General features: G+C 42.0%; 1 protein-coding gene across 1 annotated transcript in view; it reads left to right on the top strand.

The window, feature by feature from the left end:
* Nucleotides 1-15,003, top strand: part of LOC308296459 (coiled-coil domain-containing protein 6-like) — a 31,974-nt gene extending 16,971 nt beyond the window's left edge. The window contains exons 6-9 of the mRNA XM_080739747.1: nucleotides 937-1,093; nucleotides 2,297-2,397; nucleotides 6,391-6,512; nucleotides 13,381-15,003. Of these exons, the coding sequence (XP_080595873.1) occupies nucleotides 937-1,093; nucleotides 2,297-2,397; nucleotides 6,391-6,512; nucleotides 13,381-13,614 (614 nt within the window). The 3' untranslated portion in view covers nucleotides 13,615-15,003. The remainder of the gene's footprint in view (nucleotides 1-936; nucleotides 1,094-2,296; nucleotides 2,398-6,390; nucleotides 6,513-13,380) is intronic.
* The last annotated feature ends 3,056 nt before the right edge of the window (nucleotides 15,004-18,059 follow it).

Raw genomic sequence — 18,059 nt, 5'->3', positions numbered from 1 at the left:
TGCCCGTTTCGTATTTATTCTCAGACCACTGGGTCCCTTGCTCTCTCTCTCTCCCTCTCTCCTTGCCCTGAAAAACGCATTTCGCAACGAAAAAACACAGCAGTGTGCAACTAGCTTTAATGTCGGGAGTCAAAATAGATGGCTGATCAGTTTGCCATTCTTACACTACCATGTTTTCACCACTAGAGGGAGCTGTCACTCTGACTTATTGGTGTGTGCCACATGGACTAAGGCAAGAAGCACAACAAGCTGATGAAATCATAGGCTTTCTTACTTAATAAGTTGACTTGACCAATTATAAGAATGTGTTACAGAGGACCTTTGCGATGAGGGTCACCTGCATCTGGAAAGAATTATGCCTTCATAAACTATTTCATACATACTCTTGATTGGTTTGGAATTTTAAGTACATTTTGTTACCACAGAGACTCTATTCACTTGTTTACATTTTGTGTCAATGCTGTGAGAAAGTCGGAGACGGTATGAATGCACAAAACTCAGTATTTGTGTCTCATGGCGTCGGCGCACAAAACATAAAATCCACGTTAAACCCATTTAGGCCTAGACTTATTGAAGTCATAGAATTGCTAGCCATCGATTGCTGAAACATAGGTTTTTCAAAAAACCTTAGAAGGATTCAAAAGACACTTATAGAATCGGGTCAAAATTCAAATTTTCACGATCTTTCAAAAATAGCAGATCTACAAGCTCGCAGCGCGGCACTCGGTGCCGCGCTGTGAGCTTGTATATCTGCTATTTTTCAATAGTTAAACCAAAAATTAATAATACACAATGTGTAACCGTTCTAAATTGGTTTAAATTGTAGTCTGTGCATGAATTTGACGTATATCGTGCAGCACATGTACGCCTGAAACGAATCGTAGTGTTTGAATATGTGTATTTTGACTACCTGCGTGTGTCTCCCTTCTTCCACAGACACAGAGAAGCGCGCCCAATACATAGAGGAGGAACGGCACATGAGGGAGGAAAACATCCGACTCCAGAGGAAACTCCAGAGAGAGATGGAGCGCAGGGAGGCGCTGTGCAGACAGCTGTCAGAGAGCGAGTCCAGCCTGGAGATGGACGATGAGAGGTACACGCAGGGCTGTCGCACCAAACCCTGGGCCCTGGGTGGTACAAGGATTCACTGCGGGGCCCCACCCATGAATGTTCTTCATAGGGGGAGGGGGTTTAACCCATTTAGACTGGGAACGCATTATTACGCGTTATTTTTTGCTTTCGCTATTGAAAAAATAGCAGATATACAAGCTGCAAGCTTTTAGATCTGCTATTTTTTTATTTATTTTTTAATCGTGAAAATTTGTGCAAGTCATTTGGCCACGGACCCCCATCTCAAAATATTTAGTTCCAGGGACCCCCCAGAAGCAAAATTTTAGTTACAAATGTTTGCATAAAAAATACATATATTAAAAGATTTGCACTCATTTTCACAACTTTTCAAAAATAGCAGATTTACAAGCTCACAGTGTGTGTGAACAGTTCCAGATTAAATACTGGCCCGGAAGTGGATTCAGACAGGTAGAGGGTGGTGGGGGGGCTTAAAAAAAATTGAGGTAGAGGGTGTGGGGGCTTAAAAGCCCCACTAGAGGCAGGCTCCTAAGGATGGTTATGTCAGTTGGTTTGTCCGTCTTTCCATCCAATTCTCTATTCAAACACCATCTCAAAGTTGATTGTCTGGATTGCCACACAATTAGCTGTGCACCTTCATGCTCCCCAAGGGGTGACCCCCAACAATTTTGGCCACCCCTTGGCTTTATTTGTTTTACCTCAGTTAAGCCAGTAGTTCTCAAAGTGTACTCTTGGGACCCCCAGGGGTCCTCGAAGGGGTTGCAGGGAGTCCCCAGCTAATTTAATTTATATAGCTTCACAATCAGTTTAACCACTTTTAACACTTGCTTACATTGATATTTAAAAAATCTACAAGCTCACAATACATTGCTTTGTTGTGAGCTTGTAGATACGCTATTTTCAAATTAACTTTTTTAGAAATCTTCTTTTGAAGTTCCTAGCATACGTTTTCAGCATGGCCTCTAGGTTCACCAATGCGGATTATGTTATCTGTAATGTTGCGTTCATTGTGATTTCGTCTTTTTCTTAGTAACAAAGTAATACATTGATGACATTTGTTCTTGATGTGCTGCAGCAAAGGAAACAGCAGAAACAGCAGAGTCAGGCCACATGACGCAAAACGCCTGTGATGTTATTTTTTAGGTAAAAATGAACTGACAATGTGATGGTACTAATGTGTGTAACCTAGTTCATCTCATCCTGTCAGGTACTTCAACGAGATGTCTGCGCAGGGCCTGCGGGCGAGGACCGTGTCGAGCCCCATCCCCTACACCCCCTCCCCCAGCTCAAGCCGACCCATATCACCTGGTAAGTACAGTCAGACGGGGCACCCCAGAATCTTCGTCCTGTTACGCAACACCACTGGCGGTGCATGAGCAGCAAGTTTATAAACACCTTTGGTATAAAATTGTATCATTTTATTGCACTGCAGTACAAAGGCACATATCCTTTTGATATGAAGTTGGAAAAAAAAGTGTTGCTATCTAGCCTTCAATCTGAGACACATGTTCCAGTTTTCAGCATACCGCGTGACTGTCGCTAGGTCAAGAATATGAACTTGCTTCCTCTGCTTTATGTTGCCCCATTCATTGACTACTTCAGGTCTCTAAATGCAGGTCTGTCTCAAACAATAAGCCAGTCCCAAGTGTCCATTGTCAAGGAGTGCTGAAAAGGATTTTCTTCAACCGAGTATTCTTCCTGTTATATAATTGAACTCCATCTATACATTGCCAAACATATTCTCAGCTCTGTTAACTCATTTACTGCTTTATCCCGAGTTTCCCCGAGTTATTCTCATTGTTCCAGGCCGCCACGCCCGAGTTTCCCGAGCTATTAGATTAATTAGATTTAATTCAGAAAAATCTAAAATGTGATCGCCGAAATCGGGGTCCTAAGTGCTCCAAAAACGGTGCTTCCGGTTTGGGTCCGGAAACGGACACGGACATGCTTTTTTGGGGGTGGGACAACATGTTCCTCTGTAACATGTTCCCCTGTGTCAATCTCTCCTCCATTCACTTCCTCGTTAGACAACGAGGGAGCTGCTGCAGCAAATGTGGCATGGGTCTTCCTTTCCCTAGATTCAGAAAGTGTGTGGAACCATGTTGGTGGAATATGACAACAGTCTTATGCAGGAAGGTCCATCTTTTGGTGCATTATTGAGGTGCCGTTGCAGTGTCAAGTATTAACTTGTGTTTAGGTCTGGTGACAGAAGGCCATGGTCCATGGTTTAATTATTTGTTCATAAAACTATTCAGTGACAGAGAGAGTGTCATCCTGAAAGTCCCATGGGAATGGAGTAAATAGGTTTGTATTAACTAATAGAATTCTCGATAGACAAATCCATTCATAAGTATGGGCCAGGATCGCAGTACACTCTAACAAAAATATAAGTGTCTGTAATGATTTCTAGGTTCTATGTGAAAGACTAAGAACAAGGCTCAATTGAGTTATAGCTCAGTTTAGGTCAAGGGTTCACTATCATGCTGCTGTCGAAAATAGTTGCAACTGCACTTCCTCAAGCTGGTGCTTAGTCATGTTAATGTTGATGCATTTAGACCAAACATATTCTTCCTGAACCATATTGTTTACCAATACAGCATTGTGGTACTGCTGCAGTGGTGTTAATTTGACTCCTTTTCAGTTGAATGGTCGAACAATAATCTCCATTAAGCCCCACAGATGCTGCAGTAGCAGTCATCAGTTGTTAGTCATCTGTGACTGTTGATGGCCTGGTTTGCATGGTCTCATCAGCTGTCTTCCTTAGCAACTGACTCTACACATGGCAACCAGACTGAGGGTTAGGGATGGGTATCGTCTGCGATACTTTTAATGGTATCGATTGCATGACGTCGATACTATCGGTATCGTTTCACGTAAAAACAAACGATACCTTGTTTCGATACTCTGGAACGCACCCCTGGCCGGTCGCATCTGTAACAGTTGGGCTACTGAGAGTTTAATGACTTCTTTAGTAGGCTACACTCGTTACTGTAGAAAATAGCCGACAATAGCCTATAATGTTTATTATTATGATGATTATCCAACGTATACTCTCCGCTCCGCCACACTGTGTGATCATCATCATCACCTCAAACTTAAATAAAAAGTATCGAAAAGGCTATCGAAAAGGGTATCGTATCGATTCCCAAGTATCGAAAAAGGTATCTTATCGATTCAAAGGTGAACGATACCCATCCCTACTGAGGGTTTACATACACTTTTGTCTGTTTGTACATGATTCCAGGTGTTCTGTGAGTGTCTTTCTCAGAAGCTATAGGCGTAGCAACCAAGCTGACACACAGGGTGTGTTTGTACATGATTCCTGGTGTTCTGTGAGAGAGTCTTCCCCAGAAACTGTCGGCATGGCAACCAAGTTGACGCACCGGGTGTGTTTGTAAATGATACTTCTTAGAGAACAAGAGAGTCACTCTCGGTGTCATTTCCTTTGGAACAACGCAGAATGTAATGATTCATTTAGCAAACATGATGGGAAGTTATGTATTATCAAAACAATAATAACAATAATAAACATTTGAAATGGGTCGCCACCATGCCCACATACGCTGCCCTTTAAAAATGGAAATTTTTAAGCCAAACATTCCCCAGTCTCCATAGACTTCCATGTAATCCATAGTGCACGGATCATGCATGCCCATGCATAGATCATGCACCACATATGTGCACGCTGTTCACAGCTTTCAAACAAAAAAATCTGCTTGGAAATCCGTTTGGGCATTCATGAGATAGCAGCCATCATGTTTTCTTCAAATAAAGTTAAACAAACATGGCTGCCATGTTTGAAAGATGGGGTTGGTATGGGGATCAAACACGATCATGCCTAGTAGATAGAAGGAAGTCTATCCTTTTGGAATACCACTTCCTTTTGTGGTAAGTAGGGATGGAGCTCATTAATTTGTATTGATAATGAGCATCTTATCGATCCTGCTTATTGAGCCGAGCTTTTATCGAGCCCACTATTGAGCGTTTTCTAATATTTCGTGGAAAGGCGTGAGACGACAAATTCTGAACAGAACTGGTATCTTTTTTATGACTGAGTTTGTGGCTGACCATCTATGAAGATGACAATTGACAAAAGTAACAAATATTATCATTGCAAATCATTAAAACAATCATTCATTAGTGTGCAATAAGTGTTAAATGACTTTATATTATAAATAGTACTGTAATAATTTCTTCATCACCTCTTGTCTTGATTGTTTAAACATGAGGTCATGGGCCGCTGTGCTCAATAACAGGCTTGATAAGCCCAAAGCTTATTGATACCTGGTACTCAATAAATCTGTTATCGAGTTTACCCTGGCCTGTACCCTTGTTTCGATCTCCATCCCTAGTGGTAAAGCCATTGTCCATGCAGAGTGCTCAAGCTATCAAATGTACAAATGTACTAAATTGTCCCATCCTAAATGGTACCAAAGTGGCCTAGTTGCCACGCAGCCAGCAACTGATGTGAATGTCATTTGGAATTTATGTGTGCCATCGCATACATTGTCATGAAGGAGTGCCTCTGGTATGTAGAGTGTGTGTGTTGTCCCCTTTGGGTTGCCTTAATTGTGCAAAAATCTCCACAGGTGGATTGACGTCATTGCTATTGAGTTTTATGGATATTGAGCAGAGAAACCCTGGAACATGCAGAATTGTGTGCCACAGCTCTCGTACAATATCTGAACCATGCAGTTGTAAAATAAAAGGTGCATGGAATCATAAACGTTTATAAGCTGCCGAACCAAAGTCAACATAATCCACCCTCCCTCATTCTTTTCACCATTTTGGGCAATTTCATTTGTTACATTCCCATTTGTCCAAGAGCAATATATAAAGGAAATCAAGGGGTCATCAGAGTTACTACAGGGGGTCCTCCAAATCTTTGTGTGATATTAACTTTTTTTTTCCTGAGAACTTTAGCCAAAAACAGCAGATCTACAAGCTCACAATGCCTCATGCTGCGAGGTGTTGTGAGCTTGTAGATCGGCAGACGAAGTATTGAGTGAAAGGTCAAGTTTATTAAGTATTGACGGTTCAAATGGTTAAATATCTGAAAACACAAATTGACATGAATCCAAAATACACTGATGATTGTGCTGTCAAACGATGAAACTATATCGAATCTATGAACAGGTTGTTGGGGTCCCTGCTTCATCTCTCTCTCAACTAAGGGGTCCTTGGCCTGAAATGTTGAAGACCCCTGCAGTAAATACAGTGGCACTGTGTGATTGCCTGTATTATGGCACCTACTGTAAGTATTGCTGTGACACCAACTCCGTCTTTCTTCCCTCATCCCAGGGTTGTCGTACGGCAGCCACACGGTTGGCTTCACCCCCCCGGCCACTCTGTCCAGAGCCGGCATCTCCCACTACAACACCCCCGCTCTGCACGTCCACGGAACCTCCGGCCACGCCGTAGCGGTGAGTAACCCCTTCAGTTTGCAAGAGCAGTGAATATACGGTATTCTACTGTATTTATCCCTTCAATCCCGCAGTTGTATTCTCTAAATATGTTCCTGTAAAGCTCACATATTCATAAAATTGGCAGTATACAATGAATAACGTGTTGTTTTTGTACAGTAAGCCATGTTAAAGTAAAATCTACAGTAGTGTATGAGCAACCAGCATGTTCATTGCTGCTGGCTCTACCATGGGAGAGTTCCAGGACCATCATTGAGAGGGGGTTTAGTGCTAAGTGCCAACTCGAGAACAGGGATTTCTTTTCCCTCCAGGAACTATTCCCATGGAACCACAATGGAATTGGGTTCCTGTAGTTGAAAAGTTATGGATTTCAGGGAAAGTTCCTGTGACTGAGAAGGTGCTAACCACTTTCTCCGCAGGAGCTCATTTTCAAAGGAGATTAACTTTTTCTTCCTCATTTTGTTCCTAGCATTTAAACGTTATCCCAGTAGCATTCTTGACAAAAGAGGGAGGAGGGTATTTGTTCTGTTCTGCTGCCTCTCATTCAGGGAAACCTGGATGACTAATGCATCGCAGGGCGACATCTCGGATCACAATTCTTTCACAGTGCATTGTCCTCCGCAGGGCCCCGCCCTCCTTTTTCTACCATCCTGCAGAGAAATCCTTGCAAAAGAGAAAACGGGGTCGATCTGTGTGCAGATGCATTGTTTTGGCTTGCCTCGTAGAATAGCACACTTTGGAGCATTTATCAGATTAGGGTGGTGCCAAATCCTCAGTAATGTCCTTTTGCTCTAGATGCTGTGTGTATTGATCCTTTGAGAGATGGAGGTGATTGCTTCAAAACGCCTTATTAAAACCAGGAAGGGAGAGAGAGAGAGCGAGAACAAGTGAATGTGTGACATAATAGTCAGTCCACAGTGCCATTTGTTTCCGTTTTCTGTTATCTTATCTCCACTATCACTCTTGTCTTTGTAGTGGGATTATGGATTGTCCATAAACTTTCAATCCTAGTCTTATTATGTTCTTATGTAACCATCTTTCTGGTTGGTGTTGTCAGTCATGGCAATCATCAATTGTGAGTCAAATGTTGTCCAATCAATTAAATGATGGGGGGGCTGAGCCAAAATTCCGTTTCATCATGTCCCTGGTTCAACTCATTGTACAGTATGTAAATGCTGTCTCCATCGTGTTCCTGGTGCAACTCCCTGGCGTGTATGTACAGTATGTGTGTCATTCTCCTTTGTCTTTCATACTGACTATTGAAATTAAGAAGAAATACTGGGAAAGATTTATGGCTCACATTGTGATTCCAAATCAGTTCCGGAATCAGAGATTATGTTTCAGTGAGTCGTGCACGTGCGTGCGTGTGTGTTTGCACAGCTAATCTCAGAAACACCTTTAGTCGGTGATTAGCGTCAATCTGTGCACAATGCCAGTAGGCCAAGGAAATTGGCCTCATGGTGGCACTATACAGGCTGCTTTACATTTGGCCTATTACCAGGGGTGACTTGGAAGTTCTTGCCGGAACGATACCCCAACCTTCATCTCCTCATTATTGTTTTCCTCATTCGTGCTACCTGAACACGTGCATTCAAGGTATAAACCGCACTCACTTTAGGTTCTTAGGAGTCTTTTTTATTTATGATGCAGCAGCAGCAGCTTAACAGGCAGACAGACGTGTTTCGGCTCTAGGCCATCATCAGTGTTACAGTGAAGAAATACAAGCACATGGTATCATGCATAAAATGATTTATTTAAATAATGGAAATGTTTTAATGTTGACACAAAAAGCACTTGATTATATTAAAACTTCATTATCAATATCAAATTCGCAAATGGACAAAACATCTCTGTGCATGGAGTAAATACACAAAGTAAACGGCACGGATTACGTTGATACAAAAACAAACTGGAGCTACGTGTTGATGGTAGGTTATTTGACAGTCTCCTCTCCCTCCTCTTACCGGTACGGCATGTCAGACTCACGGCACATCATTTTTTTTGCGGGACGCCGTACTCGGCCGTTCTGCCCACTTTCACCCATGACAATAAATCTTGAACTGTAGATTATTATTACAATCAAAACTATTTCCCTGGATTCCTGCTAAAACCCCCTTATTGACCATATTTTCATCAGATCACACTTTCTGCTACTATTCCAGATTTGGTCCAAAACTCAAACAGTTTGAGGAAGGAACTCATTTTTTTAATGTATCATCATCCGATAGACCCCAAAATGTAATCACCCATTGAGGGGCCTAAACAACGCAGATCCAAAACGATTTCACTTGGACCCATAGGGTACCATAAAGGCTACAAATGTTACTGCTGGAAGAACATGATTTTTCTCTCACTAACTAAGGTACAAATGATCTTGAGTCATGACGGAGATCATCATAAACAGGGTTTTGAGATTTCATACTGTTGACCCACCCTCGCTGCCATTCCGGATGCTTTTCGTGACTCTGTACTCTTACTCAAGAACTCGGGTCGAGTACTGTCCATGGCTGCAGCGCCTCAAGCCTGATTTATGCTCTGCCCGCAAGATCTACAAGCTCACAAAGGTTGCATTTGCGACGCGATGTAAGCTTGTATGTCAGCTGTTCTCAGACGTTCTCTGAACACTTCACCATATCGTTGCGGGGTGAAGTGTCTCGCTTCTCTAACACACAGAGGAGGTTCTTTGAATGAAGTGAAAGCAGCGCTGTGCAGAACAACATGTTTGGGGATCTGCTGGGAATTATTTTCCTCACAAACTTTATTTAGCAGTCAATTTTCACCGGGATAGTAACGTGTAGCGTTTGTTGGACGCTAAACGTCACTACTGGGGTCTAAAAATAGCTACGCTACAGAAAAAGCTATTTGGTTCAAAAGGAGCGACGCTATCGTGACACTACTGATAAATGTAGTTAAGCTATGTAGCGTCGCTACTTGTAGCTCGCTACTGCCCATCACTGCAACTCGGGCTATGCTGTTCAGGTGAAAAAAGTAACTTTTGGACTCAAATACTTCATGGTGTGGAACTGGATAGTTAACTTTTCTGGTTTTAGCCAGCAAAAGAGAAATGCTTCAGTTGCTGAGAGTTTGACCTGCTGGGTTAAGTAAGGCTTATACACTTTATACACACAGAAGAATAGCCTCTCTGACTCAACGTGTCACTCTTGTCACCATTCATTAAGCATTAGAAAATGTCCACGTCTCTCTTGGCCTGAGAAAGGTTCCCGGTCTGCGTGTATTCAGGTCACTAGGTCCCATCATGTCACTAGGTCCCATCATGTCTAGATCAAATCTGACGCCTACTCTCAAAGGAGTACTTACCCCCCAAAATTCTATTCTTTTTTTCTATTGATTACAGGCATTGACACTAAGGCTTGCCCACCTGCCCCCGGCAGGTAAATAAAACTTTCGGGCAGGTGAAGTTTGCATTCAGGTTGCCCGACCGGGCAAGTGCTAATTTGAGAGAGGACACAACCGTCTATAAACACAACACAAGATATCTGTCTAAACACCTGACCGTGGCCAGCACGCTCTGTCTTCTGGTCTTTGGAATGTAACAAGTGTGAAACCATAGACATATTCAGCCATAGCCATGCAGGTATTTGGATTTGGAGGTATTGAGGTATGACATTTTTTTATCGCACACCCACAGAAAGTAAAGAAATTAGTTGAGCGGTAATTTAAATCCTACCTATCATTTTATAATGGACAATTGTCTTTTCGGGCAAGTGGGCATGACCTTTGGGCAAGTAGAACATGACCTGTACTTGCCCGACGGGTAAATGTACCCCCATTGATTCTGGACCGGAACCCAATTGAGGTACATTTATTTACTCTCTCTCACACACACACACACACACACACACACACACACACACACACACACACACACACACACACACAGAAGTCCCTCTTATCGTCTAGCCTCCTGCATAGCCACACCATATACAGGGGAACGGGGTGTTGTACTAACTTAAATTCGTGCATCAATGACTTTATAAAAACATGCCCTTAGACAGAGGGTAAAATTTGCCCTCAAGGCATTTCATAATCATCCCACTTGGCATATGGTATAGTCCAGGTCAGCTTGTTCCCTCTGTCATCATTCAGACCACCCGGGAGTTAATCCAGGCCACAGCTCAGTCTTGGGGATCACACTTTTCTTTTTTCTCTCTCCTCCGTCTTCCCCTCCAACTTTTTCCCATACTTGTCTTATTTTCTTCCATTACTTTTTTTTCCTCTGAGGAAAGGCAGCTCTACCTCCACAGCCTCCCTTCTTCCGTCTATGGTAACAATGTTCCACGATGTATTAACTTCTGCCTGTCAAAGCCATAACAGTAGACCACAATCCTAGCAACAGTGGACAGCAAAATGCCAGAATAGATAACAGTATGCTAAAATAGACCTAGGTGTCGAGCCATGATATGAATTGTGGGATTGTGTGGGATATGTGATTCTCTGGCATTATAGTCATTCATTTCTACAGGTAGAAGGAAGGATTACTGTAACACATCTTCTTCCTTTCTCAATGTGAGGAGTGTATGATCAGTTACTTTTATTTGCAATGATAAAAGCAGAATGAAAAGCAGAATTAAAACGTAAATGTAAAAGAGTGTTGGTGATGCTCCTGGATCCAGCGGGATAGAAAACATGAACAAAACAGAAGTTAAAAGAGGAGAACAGGCTTTATTAATGAAAATGCCAACGTGTTTTCGACCATCAGGTCCTCATCAGGGCAGGAATGATCCGGCCACTCCGGGCAGATCCGGGGCACTTAGGACGTTAAAAGAGGAGAACAGGCTTTATGAATGAAAAGGCCAACTTGTTTCGACCCTCAGGTCTTCATCAGGGCAGGAACCTTGAAAGGAGTAGGTTCCTAATCAGACCGTAGTATATTAACCCATTTAGGCCTAGAATGATTGAATGCTTTAACCAGTGAAAAATAGCAGATATACAAGCTCACAGCGCGGCGAGCTTGTAGATCTGCTATTTTTGAAAAAGTCGTGAAAATGTGTGCAAATCTTTGAATATATGTATTTTCAAAGCGAACGTTTGTAACTCAAATTTTGCTTCTGGGTGGTCCCTGGAACTAGATATTTTGAAATGGGGGTCCGTGGCCAAATAAATATCATTTTGGGGGTCCTTCACGTGAAAAGGTTTGAGCACCCCTGACATAGTAGTCTCTCAAGAACAGACTGACTGAGCTCCAGTTAAGTGAAAAGGACCTTTTCTTTGACGATGGCTAGCCAGATTGCTGACATATAGAAACATAGGTTTTTTCCCAAAATCTTAGAAGGATTCAAAAGACACTTATAGAATCGGGTCAAAATTCGAATTTTCACGATTTTTCAAAAATAGCAGATCTACAAGCTCGCAGCGCGGCACTCAGTGCCGCGCTGTGAGCTTGTATATCTGCTATTTTTTTATATTTAAAGCATAACATATTGCGTCATAATGTGTTCAGGCCTAAATGGGTTAAAGGCATTTGGTCCCTGTTTGGATGAGGCTGGGAAACCTGTTATATAGAGACTGTCAGACTGGGTCCATCATAGTGCCAAAGAGAGAAACGGAGTGTTTTAGAAATAGTCTCTTGATTATGGCTCTGCCCACCTTGTTTAGGAGCTGTGCAGTCAGTGTACTGTTCTCCGTTTCTCTCAGCCTTGAAAGAAAGATAAGCTTCATGACTAGTGCCAGCTGGCTGTTACTGGAGCAGCCACTTACATTCTTAGACATTGTTTTTATGCTTTTTAGTTTTTAGTTTTATCCTTCTTGCATTACTGTTCTTTTATTCTTTTAAGGACTAGTTCACCCCCAACAAATCGTATTTTCTATCAATTACACACCCCATGAAGCCTTGAATTCGTAAATGTTTGTTTTTGTCGCATTCCCAAGCCAATAATTTGATGACCAGCAGAGAGATGCTAATGTGTCCAGTCTCCATTGAGTCTCCTATTAAACGATGACCCAGTCTAATTATTGACTCGGGAATGGCTCAAAAACAAAACATCTCCATGAATTCTAGGCTTCATGAGGGGTGTAATTGCTAGAAAATGTATTTTTTGGGGTGAACTACTCCTTTTAATTATAGCATTGCTGTATTTTAATAAGTATATAGTTTTTCTATTCAGAAAAGTGCTGTACAAATTGAGGTTGTCATTTACATTTTTTCTAAATGATTAACTTCCCATACTGTAAGAAGTAGTTATGGAGTCAAGTGTGTAAAATAAATTAACACACACACACACACACACACACACACACACACACACACACACACACACACACACACTCTCACTCTCACTCTCTAACTACAGACCGATGGATGGTACATCATTAAGATGTTCCATGAATACTATAACAGGAGGGATGATGGCCAAATAAGGTGTGAATTATTACCTGCATTATCTATATATAGTTATTTATCAATCCTATTCATTCATCATTTATGAGCTTGCATTTTATACCTGCTGTAAAATTTCTCCAGTCAGGTGTCAAGGACACTTGGATAGAATGTGTGGAATTACCTCATGACGTCAGTAGTAAATTTGGCGAGACATCTTGCTCCTTTGCGTCATTGATAGATTATTGGATTATCAATTAACTAATCAACAGAGCAAGATATCTCACCGATTGTACTAGTTGCATGGCAAAGTAACTACGCAACCCAAACCTCTATCAATATGTCCTTGTTAATTACGTTTTATTGGCTTTAAATGAAATGCAACCATTTGAGGAGGATAGAGAACTGTTCACCAAGACCACAGAATGCACAAGGCTTGCAACGCAATAAGCATAAATCACGCAAAATGCACAACTGACATTTTGGTATTTCTCTCTACCCTCCCCTTCTTTGTTTCTCGCCCCCCAACAGAGGCCGTCCCCGCGAAGAAGCGCTAGTCCCGACAAATTCAAACGTCCGACGCCCCCGCCTTCCCCCAACACGCACTCGGGGGCCCAGCAGCTTCAGCAGCCTGCGCTGCCCCCGCCAGCCCAGCCCATGGTCCAATCCATGTCCTCCCCGGCAGCCATGTCTCAGCACGTGGCGGCCTCATCGGTGGCAGCGATGCAGCAGCAGCCCCCCTCCAGCACCTCCTCCCAGCCTTAAGCCCACACGCGGTCTTTCTGCTCATCCCGTGTGAGCGCGCCCGCCTGTGCGCCACCGTAATGCCTCGACCGCTACTGCAACAACAGCAGCAGCAGCTTCCATCATTACCGGCCCTGGGAAGTTGAAGTCTCTTACTACTCTACCAACTCGACACACAAACACATAAACACTCACACATACTGTATACACACACAAAGTATAAGCGGAAGCTTTGACAGTTTGGGTGAAAGGGAGAAGAAAGAATTAAGTTGGCCTACTGGAATTTTGGCGCTTATCAGTCCAGCGCGAGTTTAGTTCGGGGAAAACACACACACACACACACACACACACACACACACACACACACACACACACACACACACACACTCACTCTCTCTCACCCCTTATAGACGGCTAGCCTCCTACAGAGCAAAGCCGTAAAAACAAAAAAAAAGAACTGTCAGAACCCTCTCCCCACACACTCCCCAGGAGAGGAGCTAGCCGAGCTAGCCTAGCTACTCTAAAAAAGGCATGGACCGACAAAAAAAAACAGCCGCTTCTGGGATTTATCTGTTCAACTTCCTGTCCTGTACATGTATTTTATTTTTTTATTTTATTTTTCTCGTTTCATCGATTACATTTCTTTGCTTGGGACTGTTGCCAATTGGAAATGTTCTGACGCTTATGAGGTAGCACAAATAACTGTCTCGTTGTGATGTTTTGTTTTTCTTTTTTTCTCCCCTGAGTGGTCTAATTATCGATGGACGGATTTTTTGGATAGATGAATGTATGTATGGATGGATGGAAGGACAGACAGACATGTGATGGACAGACAGACAAACGCGGTCAATCCTTTCCATGCCTACAATGCCACAGTTCATTGCAGTAATGTGCTCCACTCCAGCTCACCCTGTCCCCCACCACCTTTTGTGTCAGGACCGTTGTAAAGCGATTGCCCCACAAATTACACACAGCTTTCATAAGATTCATATGTAAGAGATACCATACAAGACCGCTCAACTTTGATCGGAGTAACTCCATCATAGGGCATTGATCAAACGGAGCTAGTGACACTATATGTCAATATTTTGTTTCCAAAAATGATTCAAATGGCAATGCTGCTCTTCAGTAGGAAGTCATTAAAAAATGTAAAAAAAAGATACAATGACATAATCGAGGACGGACACTGGTACATAAACCACAGATAAATGTCGCCTTTTGAGGTGTTTAAAATGTAGTCTGAGGTGTTGCAACTTAGTCATGTACTCCTGTCTCTTCTCAGCTCTTCGCTCTCTTTATCTCTCTGGTGTAGCTTCTATCATCCCTATGGATATTCCTCATCACAAAAAGAAGAAAAAAAGTAATGCTATTTACACTAAATATACATACTGCTAAAACATTCTAAACGAATGGTACTGTTGAACTTAATTTCTATGTATGATTAAAGCTCTTGAGAAGACTACTTTACTTGCTGTGTTTTTGAATGCATGTTTCTGGGTAGTGTATGTGATATGAAAGCAGACGGTTATAGTTTGAAGCACAGATTATTTTAAAATGTAACCATCGTATATTTAGACGTGATATATATATATTAGGGGTGCAACATATCGAACCGAATATCGAAAATCGAATCGAACCGAGAAATATCGAACCGAATGACCCTGTATCGATGTATCGAACAATACAATACAATACCACTCCACATCCACATTCCCCCTGGAACCCCCTCAAGGACCCCTATGGGTCCGCAGAGCCCACTTAGAGAATCACTACCCGATAGGTTGGGTACCGTATTGTTCAAAGTTAAAACAAAATAATACATAGTTATAAAAATACATTTATAAATCAAGGACATTTCTGTTTATTTTTTGTATCGAAAAAGTTTCGAACCGTGACACCAAAATATCGAACCGAACCGAAACGAGAATTTTGTGTATCGTTGCACCCCTAATATATATATATATATATATATATATATATATATATATATATATATATGATGTATGCTAAAATGAATTCGTTTTCTTTCTATCAGAGTAAAGCCTCGTGCATGAGCTTTCTTTCCTTTGCGATATTTGAAATGAACGTGGCCCACAAAACCGTATCGAAGCTCCTACAGCATATTTGGAGAAGACTTGTGTCATTGGCACAGTCACAAGATATAAGATCATGAGGAATAAGTACCAATATGATGAAGAATTTGGCCCAGCATGAGGAAAATGAATGTTTATCTAAGATGCTTTTCACTGACCGGTGTTAGCATTGAGCGAGGCTGGCTGGTGTTCCACTTCCTGTGAAGTGGTACAGGAAGGGGTAAAAAACGAATTTCTCTTGTAAGGGCCCTTTGACATTCCTTTAACTTCACAGGGTACATTTTAATCCCCTTTCTTTCTGTCTAGCCATGGAGAGAGGCTGATACTGAAGAAATATATCTCAGACTCTGGCTGGCCTTCTTCAAGCCATTGCAGCGATGTTAATCTACTCTCACACAACTATTTCATGTGCTGTAAATCTCTTACCCTGGTCATTTTCTTTCACTTTCACACATAGCACCTTGCTTCGCCTCTGGCTGAGAGCCTGTAGCCAACGTCAGTCATTTCCTGGCCCAACCTGGTTTAGACTGGCTCAAACCGGTTGAAGGTCGACCGAAGGCCTCACATGACTGTTCTCCCCTGGACAGTTTGGTGTGATAAAGTTTTATAATGGGAGTGCAGTAACCCCATGATGTCAGTGGACCGGGTAGGGATGGGAACCTGTCCAGTGCCCAACATGCTAAGCCATCAGTTCACTGGCGGCTATGCAGAACCACAAAGCATTCCCTCAAAGTTGCAACTATCTAGTATCTTCTTAATAAATCGAATAATCGAGAAGCATTTGTTTCTTCAAAAAATTTTGTGACAAAATGTGACTAAATTGACAGATCCACCAAACCACCTAAGCCCTATTGTATACGTCATATTACAACATTGGTGCGCAAAAAAAGCCAAACTTCTACATCTATTTTGCACAATTTTATTTTATTGATTAAATGTTACACCCCTAAATTCACACAACGGTTAAACCACAACACAAAGTCAACCAAAGCACTTGCATAAGTACAAGATTTGCTGAGTGTGGATACAACTGCATTTGTGTGTGTTTCACTGTTTCTGCTATGACAGGGTTTTCTGTTACAGTCCTGGCCTGCAACCTGAACTAATCCCAGCAGGAATCTGGACTAGGAGGAGGTTCAGTGCGTCCATGCTGGGTGTTTGAGCGGCCTTCGACCACGCAAGCTTCATGGTGGAACCAGCAGAGAGGTTTATCCACATGGCAGGCTCTCGCTGTGCGCTTACGCCTGTCGAGCCTCTTACCCTGGCAGGTTTCGGGGAAGGGACGCAGCAGGGCGCTACTCCACAGTGCTCAATGTTGCAGATGTGCAGACAGATGAGCACTGGGAGAATATTTCTAAAAATATTTAGAAATCAAAATCGCAGAGATCATTCTTCATGTAAAGCTACAGGGATGCAAAGGTCTGTGTGCGTGTGTGTGTGTGTGTGTGTGTGTGTGTGTATGTGCGTGCGCGTGTGCAATGCAAAGTGGAACCAGGATAATACGAGGCTCTATCCCTGAAGCTAGTCAGACTGGTTGTGACCAGAATTGAGAATAGCACATGCTTCAGTGGTGTACTGAACACAATACATTGCCATTCTTGAGATTTCCTGCTACTTGCCTAGAGTTAAGTGCACACATGTTGACTGATGATCTTCCAGTAACTTGTCTGCTAATTTCTTAAATGAATGGTGCCCAAATATATATACATACATGTTATGGGGTTGTGTGTGTAGTTGCCTCATGTCCAATTGTTAATCTCAGAATCTTGCCCTGAGAAGACCCCGTTTCAGAGTAGTTATTGTAAAATATATTCAAAAAACAACTGAGAAACATGAAAGTTTCAATGAAAATTTGTGAATATGATTTTAAATGTGGGTAGTGTTGTGTTCGGGATGCCCTAAAGAGACTTAACAACAGAAAGGTAATCCTTTTGTCTGAAATACACAAATATAATTTGCAGGCCTTGAAAGATCTTGCAATTGACAAAATAGTGTCAAACAACTAATAATGAGAAATTACGCCCATTATTTATTGCTATTATTACACATGTAAATGCAAAACTGAAATATTTGTGAGCATAAATCTAAATTAAATTAAATTAAAATAGCCCCAGCATAAGGTAAATGCTATTTTCGATAGCATGTTGACTTGACAGATGCTAGGTTCATTCTTTACCTGGTAGCCTAGATTCTTTGGTGCTCCATTTTTCTCTCTGCACTCTACTTGGGTGGCTATTTACCTTGTTTGCAGACTAGAATTCATGCTTACTCTGCTATTCCGATCTCACACTTTGGATAACAGTGTCTGCTTTAAAGAAAATGGTGCAAAAAAGAGAGTAAAATAGAGCATCATCAAATGTACAACATGTGCAT

This window comes from Nannobrachium achirus (genome assembly GCF_963921795.1).
Source record: "Nannobrachium achirus genome assembly, chromosome: 13".
NCBI classification, from domain to species: domain Eukaryota; kingdom Metazoa; phylum Chordata; class Actinopteri; order Myctophiformes; family Myctophidae; genus Nannobrachium; species Nannobrachium achirus.
This window is presented reverse-complemented; position numbering and strand designations above follow the sequence as displayed.